We start from the raw sequence: 14337 nt of genomic DNA on the forward strand, positions 1-14337 counted from the left end.
ATATTCTAATGTTACTGGGTTCAGAATATCAATGTCAAGTTTGACTGTCAAAATGACAGCACCCATCACATATGTTGTGTGACTTTGGTTGAAAACCTGAGCCCTCTTTGCAGCTGCCACATCCTGTCCTCTGCAACCATGTGCCCAACACTACTCATTGTTTTTCATCTTCAACATTACTCTGTCATTTTCAAAGTTGCTGTGTATTTCAGCAGCTTATTTCAACAATAGCCTGTTCAACAGATAATCAACTGAATGTATTTACATAGCCTGAATCAGTATATCGCAGCCATCTCTAGCCACCTTGTACACAGTATATTGTCATGTGATTTTTGACTCTTGTCTTATCTATAAAATAAATATCTCTCGCTTCAAAAATGTGTGAGCCTTGTAACACAAAAACAACCTAAAAAGAATACATACATATTTTGAAAAAAAAAAAAAAAATCCAAATGAAATCCTACACTTGCCAATAACAGGAGTGGAGCGGAAAGTAAAAAAAAAAAAAAAAAAAAAAAAAAAAGAGCAGAAATGATTGACAAGAGGTAATGACATCCATATTGTGTCTACATCTGGCTGAGTTTTAATGCCCCGTAATACCCCCTTAACCTCTGCTCTTAACAGATCCCCTCTAAAGGCATCCACGGTGCCCCTAGTGCTCCTGTTGTCTCACCTCTGGCCCCTACACCTGCACTTGCACTGGTGCCCCCTCCGGTCATAAAGCACGTCCCTCTCTCTACCTCCATCCCGTCCCTGTGGTTTTTAAGCCCTCCAGCACCCCTGTTAAACTCTTGCCTCTCTCTGGAAAGTATCAAGGCAGGGCAGATTTAAAGGATATAAAATGTCACGGCAAGCTTTTTAGAATAAATCATCAGTTCTCTTTCATCTAATCATTTCCCCCCCTTTATGTTTTGTTTGATAGCTCCCTGAATATACAGTATGTAGTCAATTATGCACCTGGATTACAGGACTGTGCCTGGCATATTGGCCGCTTGACCCCTATTCTTGCCGTTATAAATATACCGTTTGAATGAAATATTGTGTATTTTCTAGCATAACCGTTTAAAAGTGTGTTTGTTTCCTCTATGCCTATAGACCCCTGACCCTGCTGCCTATCCAGAAGTACCAAGAAGCAGTGGAGGCCTTGAGAGAACAGCTGACCAGCTACTGTGTCCAAGTCTGTCATACCTGCATTCTCCAAGACGCAGAGAGTCACAACTGGGCTGACCACAAACCCTTCTACGAGGTAAAGTTTCCTCATATTATCCTCATAATATCCCTACTATTTATGTGGTTTAATTTTTTCTTTTTCCTCCCCAATACACCTTGGGGAAAAAAAGCCACACCATGCCAAACTCTTATGTAATTGTATAAACAGTATGTATGTGGCCTCATTTAAGATATACTGTATGCTGTGAAGCCTAATTGAGTATTGAATATTTACCTCCAAATCATAAAGACAGTCATACATACAATATTTTTCCAGTGATGTTCTGGTGTTGATTTCATTTCATTCCATCATAAAAAAAAGTAGAACTTCTAATGCCACATGTCTTAGTAGGATTTTTTTCTGTAGATTTTCGAGGAAACTCCAGGAATTATACTCTGGGGGCTTTCTTCTCACTACTTCTTCTTTTCATTCCCACAATACACCTTCACCTCCTACTCTCCCACTCTTCTAAAGCGAGCCTTCTACACACACAGAGCTCCCTGAGAACATCTGTGGCTTCCATGCTGCCCTGGGGGCTCCAGGGATTCAGCTGTCTGAAGTCTGCAGTCTACACTGGGACTGTCTGGAAACAGCACATAGGGCCCCTGAAAACTCCCATACCTTCATGCCCTTAAACCAATCTAAACCTCCCCTCTCTTTCTTACTTTACTCAGCTTTTCCCTTTTTTACCCTTCCTCTTTGTTCCTCCCTCCTTCCCCGGGTCACTGGTGTCAGACAGACCTGCTGTGCGCAGGTGTGTGCTTTTGTTCAAGCATGCCCGTGTGCATCTGTGCAGATGAATGCACGTGTGGGTGTGCAGCAGCCTCTCCGGATGTGCGTTTCATTTGGTATGTGTGTGTGTATGGATGTATCCATATTTTCTTTCTGTCTGTTGTATATGTGTTGTATGCATCAAGTTTCCATATCCTGGATCCCCCAGCCCTCTATTTCTTTCATAGCTCAGTGTAACTCCAGAGAGACCTTTCTCCAGCTTGAGATTTTTTTTTAAATCATTTTTTTTTATTATTTTAAATTGATATTGACACCTGAGTAGCTGTTGGCAGAGCAATATATAATATGCTATAATAGCGGCGCATGCGGTCAGTTACAGGCAATCAAAGGAAGTTTAGAGCTCGACCTTGGCTACGCATCCTTGTCAGGGATTTTTGCCTTATAGAGCCTTCAGAGCCAAATGCAAAATTACATTTGAGAAAAAAAAATACTTTATGGGATTCCAAGTTTATTCCATCCCTCAGTTCCCAGTCCCAGATTCAGAACTCACTCACTGCTGCTGCTGCCAGGCTGTCTTCTCTAATAATTAATTTGTTCATAGTTGACCCTGGCTGGTTGTGTATAAAGGTTTGAACTTGAGCGAACGGATAAAAAGCAGTATACCGCCACACATGTTGCTATGGCCTGGCTCTTGGTTGTGATCCAAGGGTCTGTGTGTGTCTGCGCTTGTCCACGGGCGGAGGATGACGGTGTAATCCCGGACATAGAGCTCGGTCACGCTCCTCATCAACCAGCGATCCCTAAATGACTGGCTCCAGGGGAGGAGAGGAAGGAGAGAAGAAGAAGTAACATGCTAGATGGATGAGGTGAAGTGGGAAGAAAATGAGAGGGGGCTGAGGGAGCATGAGGAGTTTGTTTCAGACAGGGGAGGAAGTTGCTGGGGAGTTTTTTTTTTGGACAGTGTCAGTATCGCCGCCACACACACACACACACACACACACACACACACACACACACACACACACACACACACACACACACACACACACACACACACACACACACACACACACACTACAATACACTACACTGGAGCAGTTTATTGTCAGAGGTTAAACATGACGAGTTTGGTCAAGTAGAGGTAGACGTCTCTATCCTTTCTGAAGTTGCAGGATGCCAGGATCATAATCTGTTTTCCCCATATGTCCCCTTCGTCTTCATCTGCCTTTCTTTTTTCTCACTTTCACTCGCCGCTTGCCTTTGTTCCCCTTTATTCGGAGAAGTCCTCATTTTCCTACCTCTCTGTACGTGTGAGCGCGTTTGAGTGTGCGAGTGTGTGCCTGCTGTTGTGTGATGTCTTCTGCAGTTCAGGACTTTAAAAGCGGCCGGGTCGACTATCCCAGTGGGGGGAAAGAGAGCCAGGTGCAGAGTGCAGGTGGCGTGACCAGTGAGACATCCTGGCGTTGACAGACCTGCCTCTGTTTCTGTCTCTCTCTTTCTTTCTCTTTCTTCTCCTTCATGTTTTCTTACTCTCTCTCTCTCTCTCTCTCTCTCTCTCTTCTCTCCATCTATTTTATCTCTGTCTCCTCCTTGTCTGTTTTTGTGTCACTGCTGCCAATATCCATATCACAATATATTCTCATATTCCCTCCCTCCTTCCCTCTCATGTCAAACCACTCTCTTCCACAGGGTGAGCGCTGTTCCTTCTCGGTGCAGATGTGGTCCTACTTCCTGTGCGGTCTCCGTAGCGACATGTGGGCGGTCCTTCCGCCACAGCTAGCCAAGCAGGTCCTGGGCCAAGTGCTGTCAGAGACTTTACAGCTGCTGGTGCACAGATATGCCACAGCCCGTCCTTCATACAAGAGACACCTGCAAATCAGGTACTCTAAGCATGTAGCACACTAGCCTCATATTACTCCTTATGTCACTCTCTGTATAATTAACAAGTCTATACTAAAATAACAACATACCAAAATTAGTGCTATACGCTACACTTTGTATTCTTGCCCACTCATTGAATCTATAATTGAATTACTGATGTGACAATATGATAATTTTTTTTTTTTGCTATTGTGAGCAGTGTTGCAAATCAGTGGGAACGAACTGCCAAATGACAATTAGACAATTAGATTAAAATAATCACTGCATTAATGTAATGCAGTACCTTCCTTTCTGGGTATTTAATTCACTGGCTAGCCAAAACAGGAATTCCTGTCTGGTTTATTTTTCTTTTTTAAACGGTTTCCTAATTGAATTTCTAGAAACTGTATATACAAGTATCAATTTCACAGACTAACATGAGATATAATGGGATGATAATTGAGAAAACAATCTCACCATAAGTTCCTTTTTAGCTTTAGCTCGAAGGACCTCTCAGTCATGTCGGCTTGAGGCTCAACGATTATTCTTGAACTTGGAAACAGAAGTAAAGAAAACCCCAGCTTTTAAGCCAACACGAGAAATAAATAGAAATTGGAACATGAGGATCCAGAGCTCTAGAACAACCTCTAAATGGAGCCTGTGTAGCGAGGTTGTTTCCTAAAGTATTGTTTGAAAGTCCAGGTAACCCAATTATTATATTCATAATATATCTAAATTGATTATTTTTCTTGTAAATAATTTATGATTTCTTTGCCAACTATTAAAATGAATTTTGAGTGTTGTACCTCTGTGAGTGATTATTTTCCAGTGATGTTCTTGTGTAGATATTATGATTGTATGTTTAACTGCACAATTATCTCCCTACATTAATGTTGAAATGGCTACACATAAAAGTATCCTAAATTACATCAGAGCTTCTAAAAAAAGAAGAAGCCATTAATCATTTAAACGTTCACTGTTTCTCAGCTCCTTTGGGTCTAATGGAAGAGGTCTTATATACTATACAGTATATGGTCTGACTCTGAACATAGTGTTAGCTTGCCATATGCACACACTCTGTACAGGGCTCTAGGGTCATCTTCTCTTCCTAAGTTAGGACAATGTACAGGTTAAACTGTGACACATAGTTAGAGGATGTAAAAGTGACAAAGATGAAGTGCATTACACATGTGAAGCAACACAGGATGCCAACACAAAGCCTGGCTTATGTTGCCTGGAGATGCTTGTGTTTCTGGGGGGACAGTTATAAAGTGTAAGGCTAGCCTGAACAGATGGTTATGTGTATATAGCACTCGCATGGGTACTGTTATGGCATGTCACTGCTCCCTGCATCAGTCAATCTTTGTGTTTTTTTTTCTATTTACTATTTATCACAATGGGAGAGCACCGAATGAGGACATGGGGAGATGATGAGCAGCTCTGCCCAACCAATTGAAAGGGACAGATTTAGGGGTGTCTAAATGCAAAAGCAATGACTTTTATTGTGAAATCCAAATCCTGCAGTAAAATCCCCAGGAGGTTATGTTATCTGACTGGCTGTGCAGTGAGGCAGTTATGCCATAATGTAAGGGTGGATGTTAGCCTTTAAAAAAATGAAGTGCCTTAATATAATAATGCCTTAATATTTATCTTTCTCTGTCTTTATGTGTTCTTAAAACTATTCCCTTCACATCTGATATTTTTTGTTTTCTTACTCTGGTTTTAAGGTGTGACATCACAGCGGTGTTGCTGTTTGTGGAGCAGCTTATGTGGAGTGTGTGTGACAGTCCTGAGGACTTGATGCAAACCAATCCTTCTCCTGCAATTGCCATAATAGCAGACAGAGCCCACTGGTCCCACCATATTCACACCCTGTGTGAGCAACTCCTGACTGTCCTAATCATTGTCACAGCACCTCTATCTTTGCTCTACAGGTTGGTCTGCAGTATATTTCTTTGTTATACAACCTTGAGTAAAAGCAAAATATGACCTAATGTAGTTAATTGAGGTAATTACATGACAGTGTCCCCTAACTCTGGAATGTTGTGGCCTTATTGACCATCGGTTTAGTCCAATTCTTGACTTGACATGAGCCAGTTGCTAACTGTAATATGAAAGTATTCTATACTCACTGGAAGATTTATTTGGTTTTGTAAATATCACTGCCTGATATTTTTTATCTAAATAAATGACCAGAAAATAATAAATGTTTTATATATAAATTGTATGAGATGCCATGTATTTTCCCAATTTACTCCAGGATATTTATGAATAATCCTGTGAAAGAGTCCATGCCACCTCAGCCTGACAGCCCTGCTATCCACTGGCTAAATGCTATCAATCCTGACCTCTTCACAGAGCAGATCATAAGGTGTGTTTAACCCATTCCAGAATCAAACATACTCTGTTGATCCCCCTGGGAAAACTGGGTTACTTTACAGTTTCTATACAGATACAGTATATTCGCTGAAAGAAATCGTAAGAAAACAGAAATAAGAAGCACATACAATATGGTAACCAAAAACACCCATTATACCATGCATCCATTAGCCAATTTACAGTCAGTACACATGTGCATGTTCACACACACACACACACACACACACACACACACACACACACACACACACACACACACACACACACAAACTCTGTTATGCTAAGCCATCACGAACACCTCCACCCACTGTATAGAGAACCATATGTGTGTGTGTGTGTGTGTGTGATCTTCAGAGTTACAGCTGCATACTGTACGTGCGGATATATGACCATGCCTTACCCGTTGCTCAGGGCTTCAAGCTAGTTGCTGTAGTAATACAACACAGATGCAAGCTGAGAAAGAAGAAAAAAATTAAAAAATAAACTACTGTTGGCGCTGACACTGATTTAGCTAATGTTGAAGGCTGCTGAGGGCTTTACACATGAGGCGTCAACAGAGTAGACAGTGCTGTGTATTTGCTTCTGTATGCCTGTATGTGTACATGCATGCATGCATTGCATATGTGTACATGTGTGTCCAGTTACTGTTGTGACCTCTACAGGGCAGTCAATCACTCTCCCTGCTCACCCTTGCCTCCGCCCTCCTCCCCTCTCATCTCCCTCGCTGCCAGAGGTGATGTCATGGCGTGCTGATGGAGCACAAATCAAACTAACCCCCTGCTCTCCTGCTCCTAAGTATTGGAGAGCTGAAATTAGTTTATTTTTATGAGCTCTTTATTTCTTTGCTCCCACCTCATGCCTGCCTGCAAGGGCGCCATGGGGCCTGCCAGTGGCTCGGGGCCAGATCCACAGGTCTTCATCCAGGACCCAGCCTCTGTGGGCTCTCTCCAGCCAATTACAGTAAAACCCATTGTTATGGTTATTAAGTAAAACAATAACCAAATCACAAAGCACATTGATATATCATCCAGCATTACAGGCTATAAAAGTAGGCATCTAAAGTTATGTTTTCTGGGCTTATGCGTGACTGTATTTAAACACATTCTTGCCTTTGCTCATAAACGGTGTGTATGTGTGTGTGTGTATGTGTGTGCGTTTGTGTGGTGTCTGTATATGTGTGTTTTGGTTCTGTAAGCTGACCCTGCGCTGTAGCCGGGTAGATTTATCAGAGCAGTTAAAAGAGGATTTCTTCTGGATTTGCGGCCCTAGTGACATCATAAATTGCACTGCCAGATTGAAGCATAGCTTTCCTCAGTCAAGCAGCAGGGTGCACCCTGCTCTAGCTTTCTGGCTCAAATGGAATGGTTAATTTCTGGGCAGACACCCCCTGTACTCCCTCCTGCCTCTCTCACTCTTCAGACAAACTAGGTCCATTCCTTCCATTAGAATTTATTGAGATGTATAAAGTAACATGCAGGCACACACATGTCAGCATGCTCTCACACTTGCGCACATACATAACCACAATCATAGTCTGAAGGGGGCGAGCACGCACACACACATACACACATTACATGCACACACAGACCAAGGATACGGCTCATTACCCACAGCTGGCTGCAGCCTCTTGGTTATACAAAAGATGTAGGAGGGGGGGGTTATGCTGTATATTCATGTATTTGGCTGTCTCCCAAATGTTAATTTGGTTTTAGCTAGCCAAGATTAGAGCTAATTCCTTCCCGGTGCACATTATAAGTAAGCGAGAGTGAAGGCATTTGCAGACTAAGCTCGTATCAGGAGTGAGTGACACTGAAGGAAGTTACCAATGAAGCATAAACACTGTTTCCTCCCAGACTGTCATCCAAGACAAACTGTGATTTGGGTCTTTGTCTTGTACTCGTGACGTCTCTTTGTCTGGCGTTTGTTGTCTCCTGCTAAATGGACTGCTATCTGTAAACTCACCTGACACTGCACAACTGTCAACTTCTCCTTCTCCTTCTCTCCACTGTCAGAGATGGCCTTATGGGCCAGGCAGCCTCTACATGTCAGCTGAGGCTGCTGACCTCTGACCCAGGACACAGTCCCAGGTTGCTACTGCGAATACTGCTGTACAGAGACTGTCACCTGCCCAGAACACTCCAGGAAAACTCTTGTAAGTCTGCCTTTGTTTGCTATACATGCATTGGTATTTGTGAATAATAAAAGGGCAGTACAGTGTGTGTGTGTGTGTGTGTGTGTGTGTGTGTGTGTGTGTGTGTGTGTGTGTGTGTGTGTGTGTGTTTGTGTACATGAGCCTAGTTGCAAAAAAGAATTGTAGAAATAGAAACATCTGAAAATATTGAATTCTTTAATATTTCCTCTCTTAATATACTAGACCCTCAGAGTCCATCCAGCAGGGGCCTTTTATGTGTGGGAAGGTGTTTACCACTGTCTTAATTAAGGTGCTCTGAGATCATAAGCGAGTTATATAGACCCTTAGATGAGCTCTATTCATTTTATGAAGTTATCATCAGCATCTTTGCCTTCATCATCATTTTCACCTTGGTCACCATCATCACTAAATCAATAGAGAGCAGTAATAAACACTCAACAGGCCCGGGCAGAGCACACCCGCTGACCTTTAAAGATTTTTTCCCCCTTCCTTCCTTTTCCCCTCTGCACTGGCAACAGTCTAACCTTTAAAGACTGTTGTGCACTCGCACATTAATTCACATTATAGCGACCTCATTAATAACAACTCTCACTGTCTCGTTCTCTCGCTTGGTCTGAGTCTGGCTCATGAGGCTCCGCATTGCCTCTCCCCTACGCGCCGCCGTAAATCAACGGTGGAAGCGCTGACTCTCGCGTGTTATCACGGTGACGGGCTAATTAACCAGGAAGCGGACAGACAGAAGGGACAGCTTGACTGAACGCCTACACTCCCATAAGCCACTGTCACGTCCCCATATACTGTATGTCCATACTGCATTGGGACGTTACTTGGGGCTTTCTTGGCAATTCATTCAAGTGTATTTTGCTCAGAGATAATGATACAGTGAGTCACAAACTACTTAAGGTGGACTCTTCTTATTCTCTCTAATGCGCTACCTTTGTTTTGTCTGGATCGAGGCTATCAGTACATACAATTAACCAAGTCAACAGCCCTTGTTACAATCAAGGAGCTATTGCATACCTAAATGAACCTCCTATTGTCTGATGATTTGAAGATTTCTTTATTCGCAGAGGGATGAACTCTCCTCCACATTTACAATAACAGTTTTTGCTTTTGCGTAACTCACCATAAATCAAAAGACACACTACTTCCATTGCACACGCACACACAAACACAAACACACATACACACACACACACACACACACACACACAGACACACACACACACACACACACACACACACACACACACACACACACACACACACACACACACACACACACACACACAGCCTTTTTATTATCATCAGCGTCTCTGCTTCCAATTACAGAGGTCTGCAGAGAGGGCCCTTGTGACTGGTTGACTGGTCGTCCGGAAGATAAACAGGTGTATGCATTGGCCATGTATCAAGGTTGGATAATCTTAGAGACAGAGAGGGGAGGGAATGAGAGGGAAAAAAGGAGGACAAACAGATAAAACAACTGAGAAATCCTCGTTGAGAGACACAAACATATTGGCGGCTATTCTATGCTGTAGAGTGGAAACTCCACAGAGATGTGCCAGGCCAGCGCACTGTCATCTGTTTTTGTGAAGTCGTCTGCTGCTGCTCCATATAATGGGATCATTATGAAAAGGCACCTACTTAACCTGCCATGCTCTCCAGCACCCCAAGTGGAAATTAATGTTAGTCACCCTTGTTCCTTTGGACCGTTTGCAGCCACAGTCTCAGCGATATTCAGAACACTCTCTCCTTAAGGACCAATTACCAGACAGGCAGAGAGAACAAGATGCTGGCATAACCCACATAATGCCTTGCCTAATAGACTGATTGTAGGTCAGGTTCGGTTGACCACTTTTGAGTGTATGTGTTAGATGTGTTATCGGGAAAAGGAAGGGGAGAGAGAGTGCGAGACATAGAGGGAGAGTTGAGAGATAGAGACAGGGAGATAAAGGAAATCACTCAGTTCTCGTCTGGACCTTGATAGGTGGCAGTGCTTAGCTACCTGCCTGTTATTAAGGGCGACTGATATATAACTGGGCCTTTTGATGCAGCGGCTAATTTAGCCCTGTCATTTTTAAAATAGTCCAGCATTAGTCAGAAGAAAGCCCACAACACCCCCCCCCCCCCTCCCCTCATCGACTGCTGCCTTGCATACACTCTCCCATTCAAATAGCTGTCATCTCCCACACAGCAGACTGACAGACCACTGGATGTTTGCCACCTCTGGAGCACTGGGCCTTTTCCTCGGCAACCCCTGTCAACTTAACACGCACGCACACACACACACACACACACACACACACACACACACACACACACACACACACACACACACACACACACACACACACACACACACACACACACACACACACACACACACACACACACACACACACACACACACACACACACACACACACACACACTTTGTAAGCACACAAAAAAACACATATATAGACATCCATATGGCTTACGCACGCACACACCTCCATGCTGAGCCCTGTGTTAAGACAGCAGCCCCCACAAGGACACCCTGTCAAAACCTCTTCCCTTTCACTTCCTGTCTCCATGTGCTGTGGGGGCTTTGAAAATCCGTTTCTTTGCTCCGTTTTTTTTTTTGTTCAGTGTTTTTTTTTCTTCTTTTTTCTATCTAACGCAGATGTTGGTTTTCCTTCCCCTTCTATTCCACAATGCCTTTTGTGCACCCTTTCTGTTAACATATGTCAGGTGTGGGCAGCCTTGACATTTTTCCAATGTGTTTTTTGCGGGAAACAAAAGAAAGAAATCAAGATGCTGTTTCATAGGATAGGGTTTAACATATTTCTCTACCTACCTCTATAAGGTTGATATTTTTGTCAGAATTGACACTCACCTAAACACCCCTGACTGAATGCATGTGTATAATTTCAATTGCTTTGAATATCCTGTTGTTTGCCAAGATTGCCTTAATTCATTGACATTTTCAACACTCAGACTGCTTTTTCTTTCTTTCTTAGATTTTTGCCAGGATAGCTGCTTAGAAAGGTCTACAGAGAGCTGTAAAGCAGGAGATGACTTCATGGTTGCATTGTTCAACCTTTTCAGCTATCTGAACAATGTTCCAATGGCCTTGACTCAGGTCTTTCAACCATATCTGGAGAGGGCACAACTATGGGAACATCTTTACACACTGGCAGGTAAAGTAGCAACAGGTTGTCATATTTTTTCTTCAGAAGAGCAACTTCAATTGCATTTTTTCACATTTTCATTTATTATTGGCTTAGTACTATTTGGTGTATGGGGCAGGATAGTATACTTTCTATCCATTCTATATAGCCTACCCTGCAAAATAAAGCTAAGTTAAAAAACCAAGTCGGTGCTCCATTCTCATTTAATGTTAAATTGGAAAAAAACTGTGTTAGCTACGATATGTTTCTAAACACAAACAAAATCCCAGGGGGGGCAGTATTGACATTGCATGCATGTGAGCTAAGGCATGACTTTAATATGCTGTTACAGAGACTGCAATTACTCCCCAACTCTTTCTCTCCTTCCGCCTCTCTCTCTCGTACAAGCTTTGATATAGAGCTTAATAAGAACTCCTGTGGAGTATGGAGTCTTTTTGGTGCTGATTTTATATCCTGGGTGAGTGGTAATTACTGTAGCATAAATTAGGGTGATTGGAGAAGAGTATTTGGATGGAGACAGAGCAAGGGAGGGGTCGACGGAGGGTAAGAACGAAAAAGAGAGATAGAGCGCATCAGAGCGAGAACTCCTCAATGTCATCCAATCATTTTTTTTCTCACAGAGTAATTAGTTTAATTATGGGACTCTTGCCAAATCTTTGTATAATAATTTTGGTTACAGGATACCCCCTGTGCCCCCATTTCTATTTAAACTGTTCTCTGCAGTTAACTTTCATATATTACATTGAGCGTTTGACTATTTCTCCACTTACACTGATGTTTCATCACACGGTAGCAGGTTGTTTTGAATCAATACACTAGTCAATACGGTAGCGGGCGGTGTGTAAAGTCTGAGGAGCCAAGTGACTTTGAAAAATAGGTCTAGGTCTCACCTGCCAAAGAGCCCTTCGCTTCCAAAAGCTATATCATTTTCTGTTCCGCTCTCCTCTCTTTCTGCAGGTCTGAGGTCACACATTTTTTTTACTCCTCCCTGGAGATTTGAGTGCACTTCCTTCGCGCCACAGCACTATATCTCTCTGTTGTAGCCTTTGGTTTTTACAGCCCGACGCTGTAGGAAGTTTATGGGTGCCATACAACTTCATGCTGTAGCAGCTCTGCTATCAATATGAGCGAGGATATGAAAGGGCAGAGCAACCAAAGACATATAGTGCACCTGGAGAAGGTAGTAAGATTCCTACTGTCAGGCCACCTGGGTTTGATTGAGAACATCTGAATTAAACTTGACATTACTTGCTTTTAGTGTAGATATTTCAACAGAACACCTTCTAGCCCTCCGTGGATGCCAAGCCACACATGTCTCTGTGTTTCCCCATTGTTTAAAAAATCTGAGTCATTTCTTAAAAATGGCTGAGCACACTGTACTGACTTTTGTGCTTTAAAAGCCCCTTCACACAATACCAATACTTATGAAATGTGACCCACTCTAATTTATTGGCAATTGTAAAAATCCATTTTATTATAGTCTGACATGTTTTTTGGGTCTTTGACAAGTCTAAAACCTTTTTATGATTGAAGACCAAGTATTGTTAAAGAATATTTTAAAATAATATTTTCAAAAAGCTCCTACCTTCAGTTGGAGGCCATAACTGTTTAAATATGCATTGGGAAACTTCACTGTTCAGGTTTTTAATACACCAGGCAACGTGCCTGCTTATTCAATTCAACTGGACTCCATTTCCTCTATAGGTTCATTTCATATCATTGTAGACACTCTTACAACATTCATTGTTGGTGGTCTGAAAAATTCCATGGCACAAATATGCAGACAAACTCTACACTAAATTGATTTCAGCTGATAGAGCAGATACTTTATATCTCAAAGTTATAACTCTCAAGTGAGTCAATTGAATCCTATAATTCTTTAGCCTGTTATCTGGGTTTCATATTATTTGCTGGCTCTGTCTTTTTTACGGCACCATAATGGTCACAGCTTTGTGCTGTATTTTTTCAAATTGAGTCCTCAAAATCAATGATGGGTAGAAGAACATTGAATTGGATGTTTGTACAGTAACTTTTTTTTTCTTCTCACCTGCTTGCATTCATTTCTCACTTTGTGTCAGACACAACACGGACAGTACCGGTAGTGATCAGTTGTGTCCGGGAGGCAGTCACCAAGTCTACCAACACGCTCCTGTCACATCTGGTCTCCATGGTGATGGCTTGGCAGGCCACAGAGGAGCCCAGTGGAGCCTTGTGCAAGCGGGATGTTCCGGAGGGTGTCCTGGCTAAAATACCAAAGGAATGGAACTACACGCCGTTGGAAGCAAGAGGAAAAGAGACTGCCACTAAAAGTAAGCACATACTCAGGTGTACAATTCAGAGTGTGCTCTGAGAAAATGTTTGTTGTTTTCCTCCCCATAGGTAACACTTCTTTCTTCCTTTTCCAGCGGTCATATCTTTCACCATTCGAGCCTTGTCCTTCATTTTCACCCACCTGCCCTCGGCCGTAGCATCAGTGCCTCTCCCCATCCGCTTCCTCTTCCAAGTGGCCGAGAAGCACCTCTCCCAGCATGCCCGGCAGCTGCGCCTGGTGGGCCTGTTGCTCTGGGCCCAGCTGGGCTGTCTGATCCAGGGGCTGGAGGACCTGCACACATTAGAACAGATCAGTGGACTGGCCCTGCACAGTGGGGCAAAGGAACCACTGTCCCTGCTGGCCGAGTGCCTTCAGGCCGCCATGGGCATTCAACAGAAGGTAAGGGCTAAGGTTCATGTATATTGATAATAACAACATTATCTAGAATAGAAGAAAAAAAGTTCTGCCTTTTTTAAAATAATTATGCTATGTTAGGGCATAGTACTAACGGGTGCTTGGA

The 14337-nt window shown here is 42.8% G+C and overlaps 1 protein-coding gene across 1 annotated transcript in view; it reads left to right on the forward strand.

The window, feature by feature from the left end:
* kiaa0825 (KIAA0825 ortholog) overlaps nt 1-14337 on the forward strand; it is a gene marked incomplete at its 3' end in the record, with an annotated part of 119125 nt that overhangs the window by 36532 nt on the left and 68256 nt on the right. Inside the window, 8 exon segments of the mRNA XM_080034950.1 lie at nt 1096-1246; nt 3632-3822; nt 5530-5736; nt 6063-6173; nt 8194-8333; nt 11336-11515; nt 13585-13815; nt 13912-14216. Coding sequence (XP_079891076.1) covers nt 1096-1246; nt 3632-3822; nt 5530-5736; nt 6063-6173; nt 8194-8333; nt 11336-11515; nt 13585-13815; nt 13912-14216 — 1516 coding nt within the window.

This window comes from Ammodytes marinus (assembly GCF_949987685.1).
Source record: "Ammodytes marinus genome assembly, chromosome: 2".
NCBI lineage: Eukaryota > Metazoa > Chordata > Actinopteri > Uranoscopiformes > Ammodytidae > Ammodytes > Ammodytes marinus.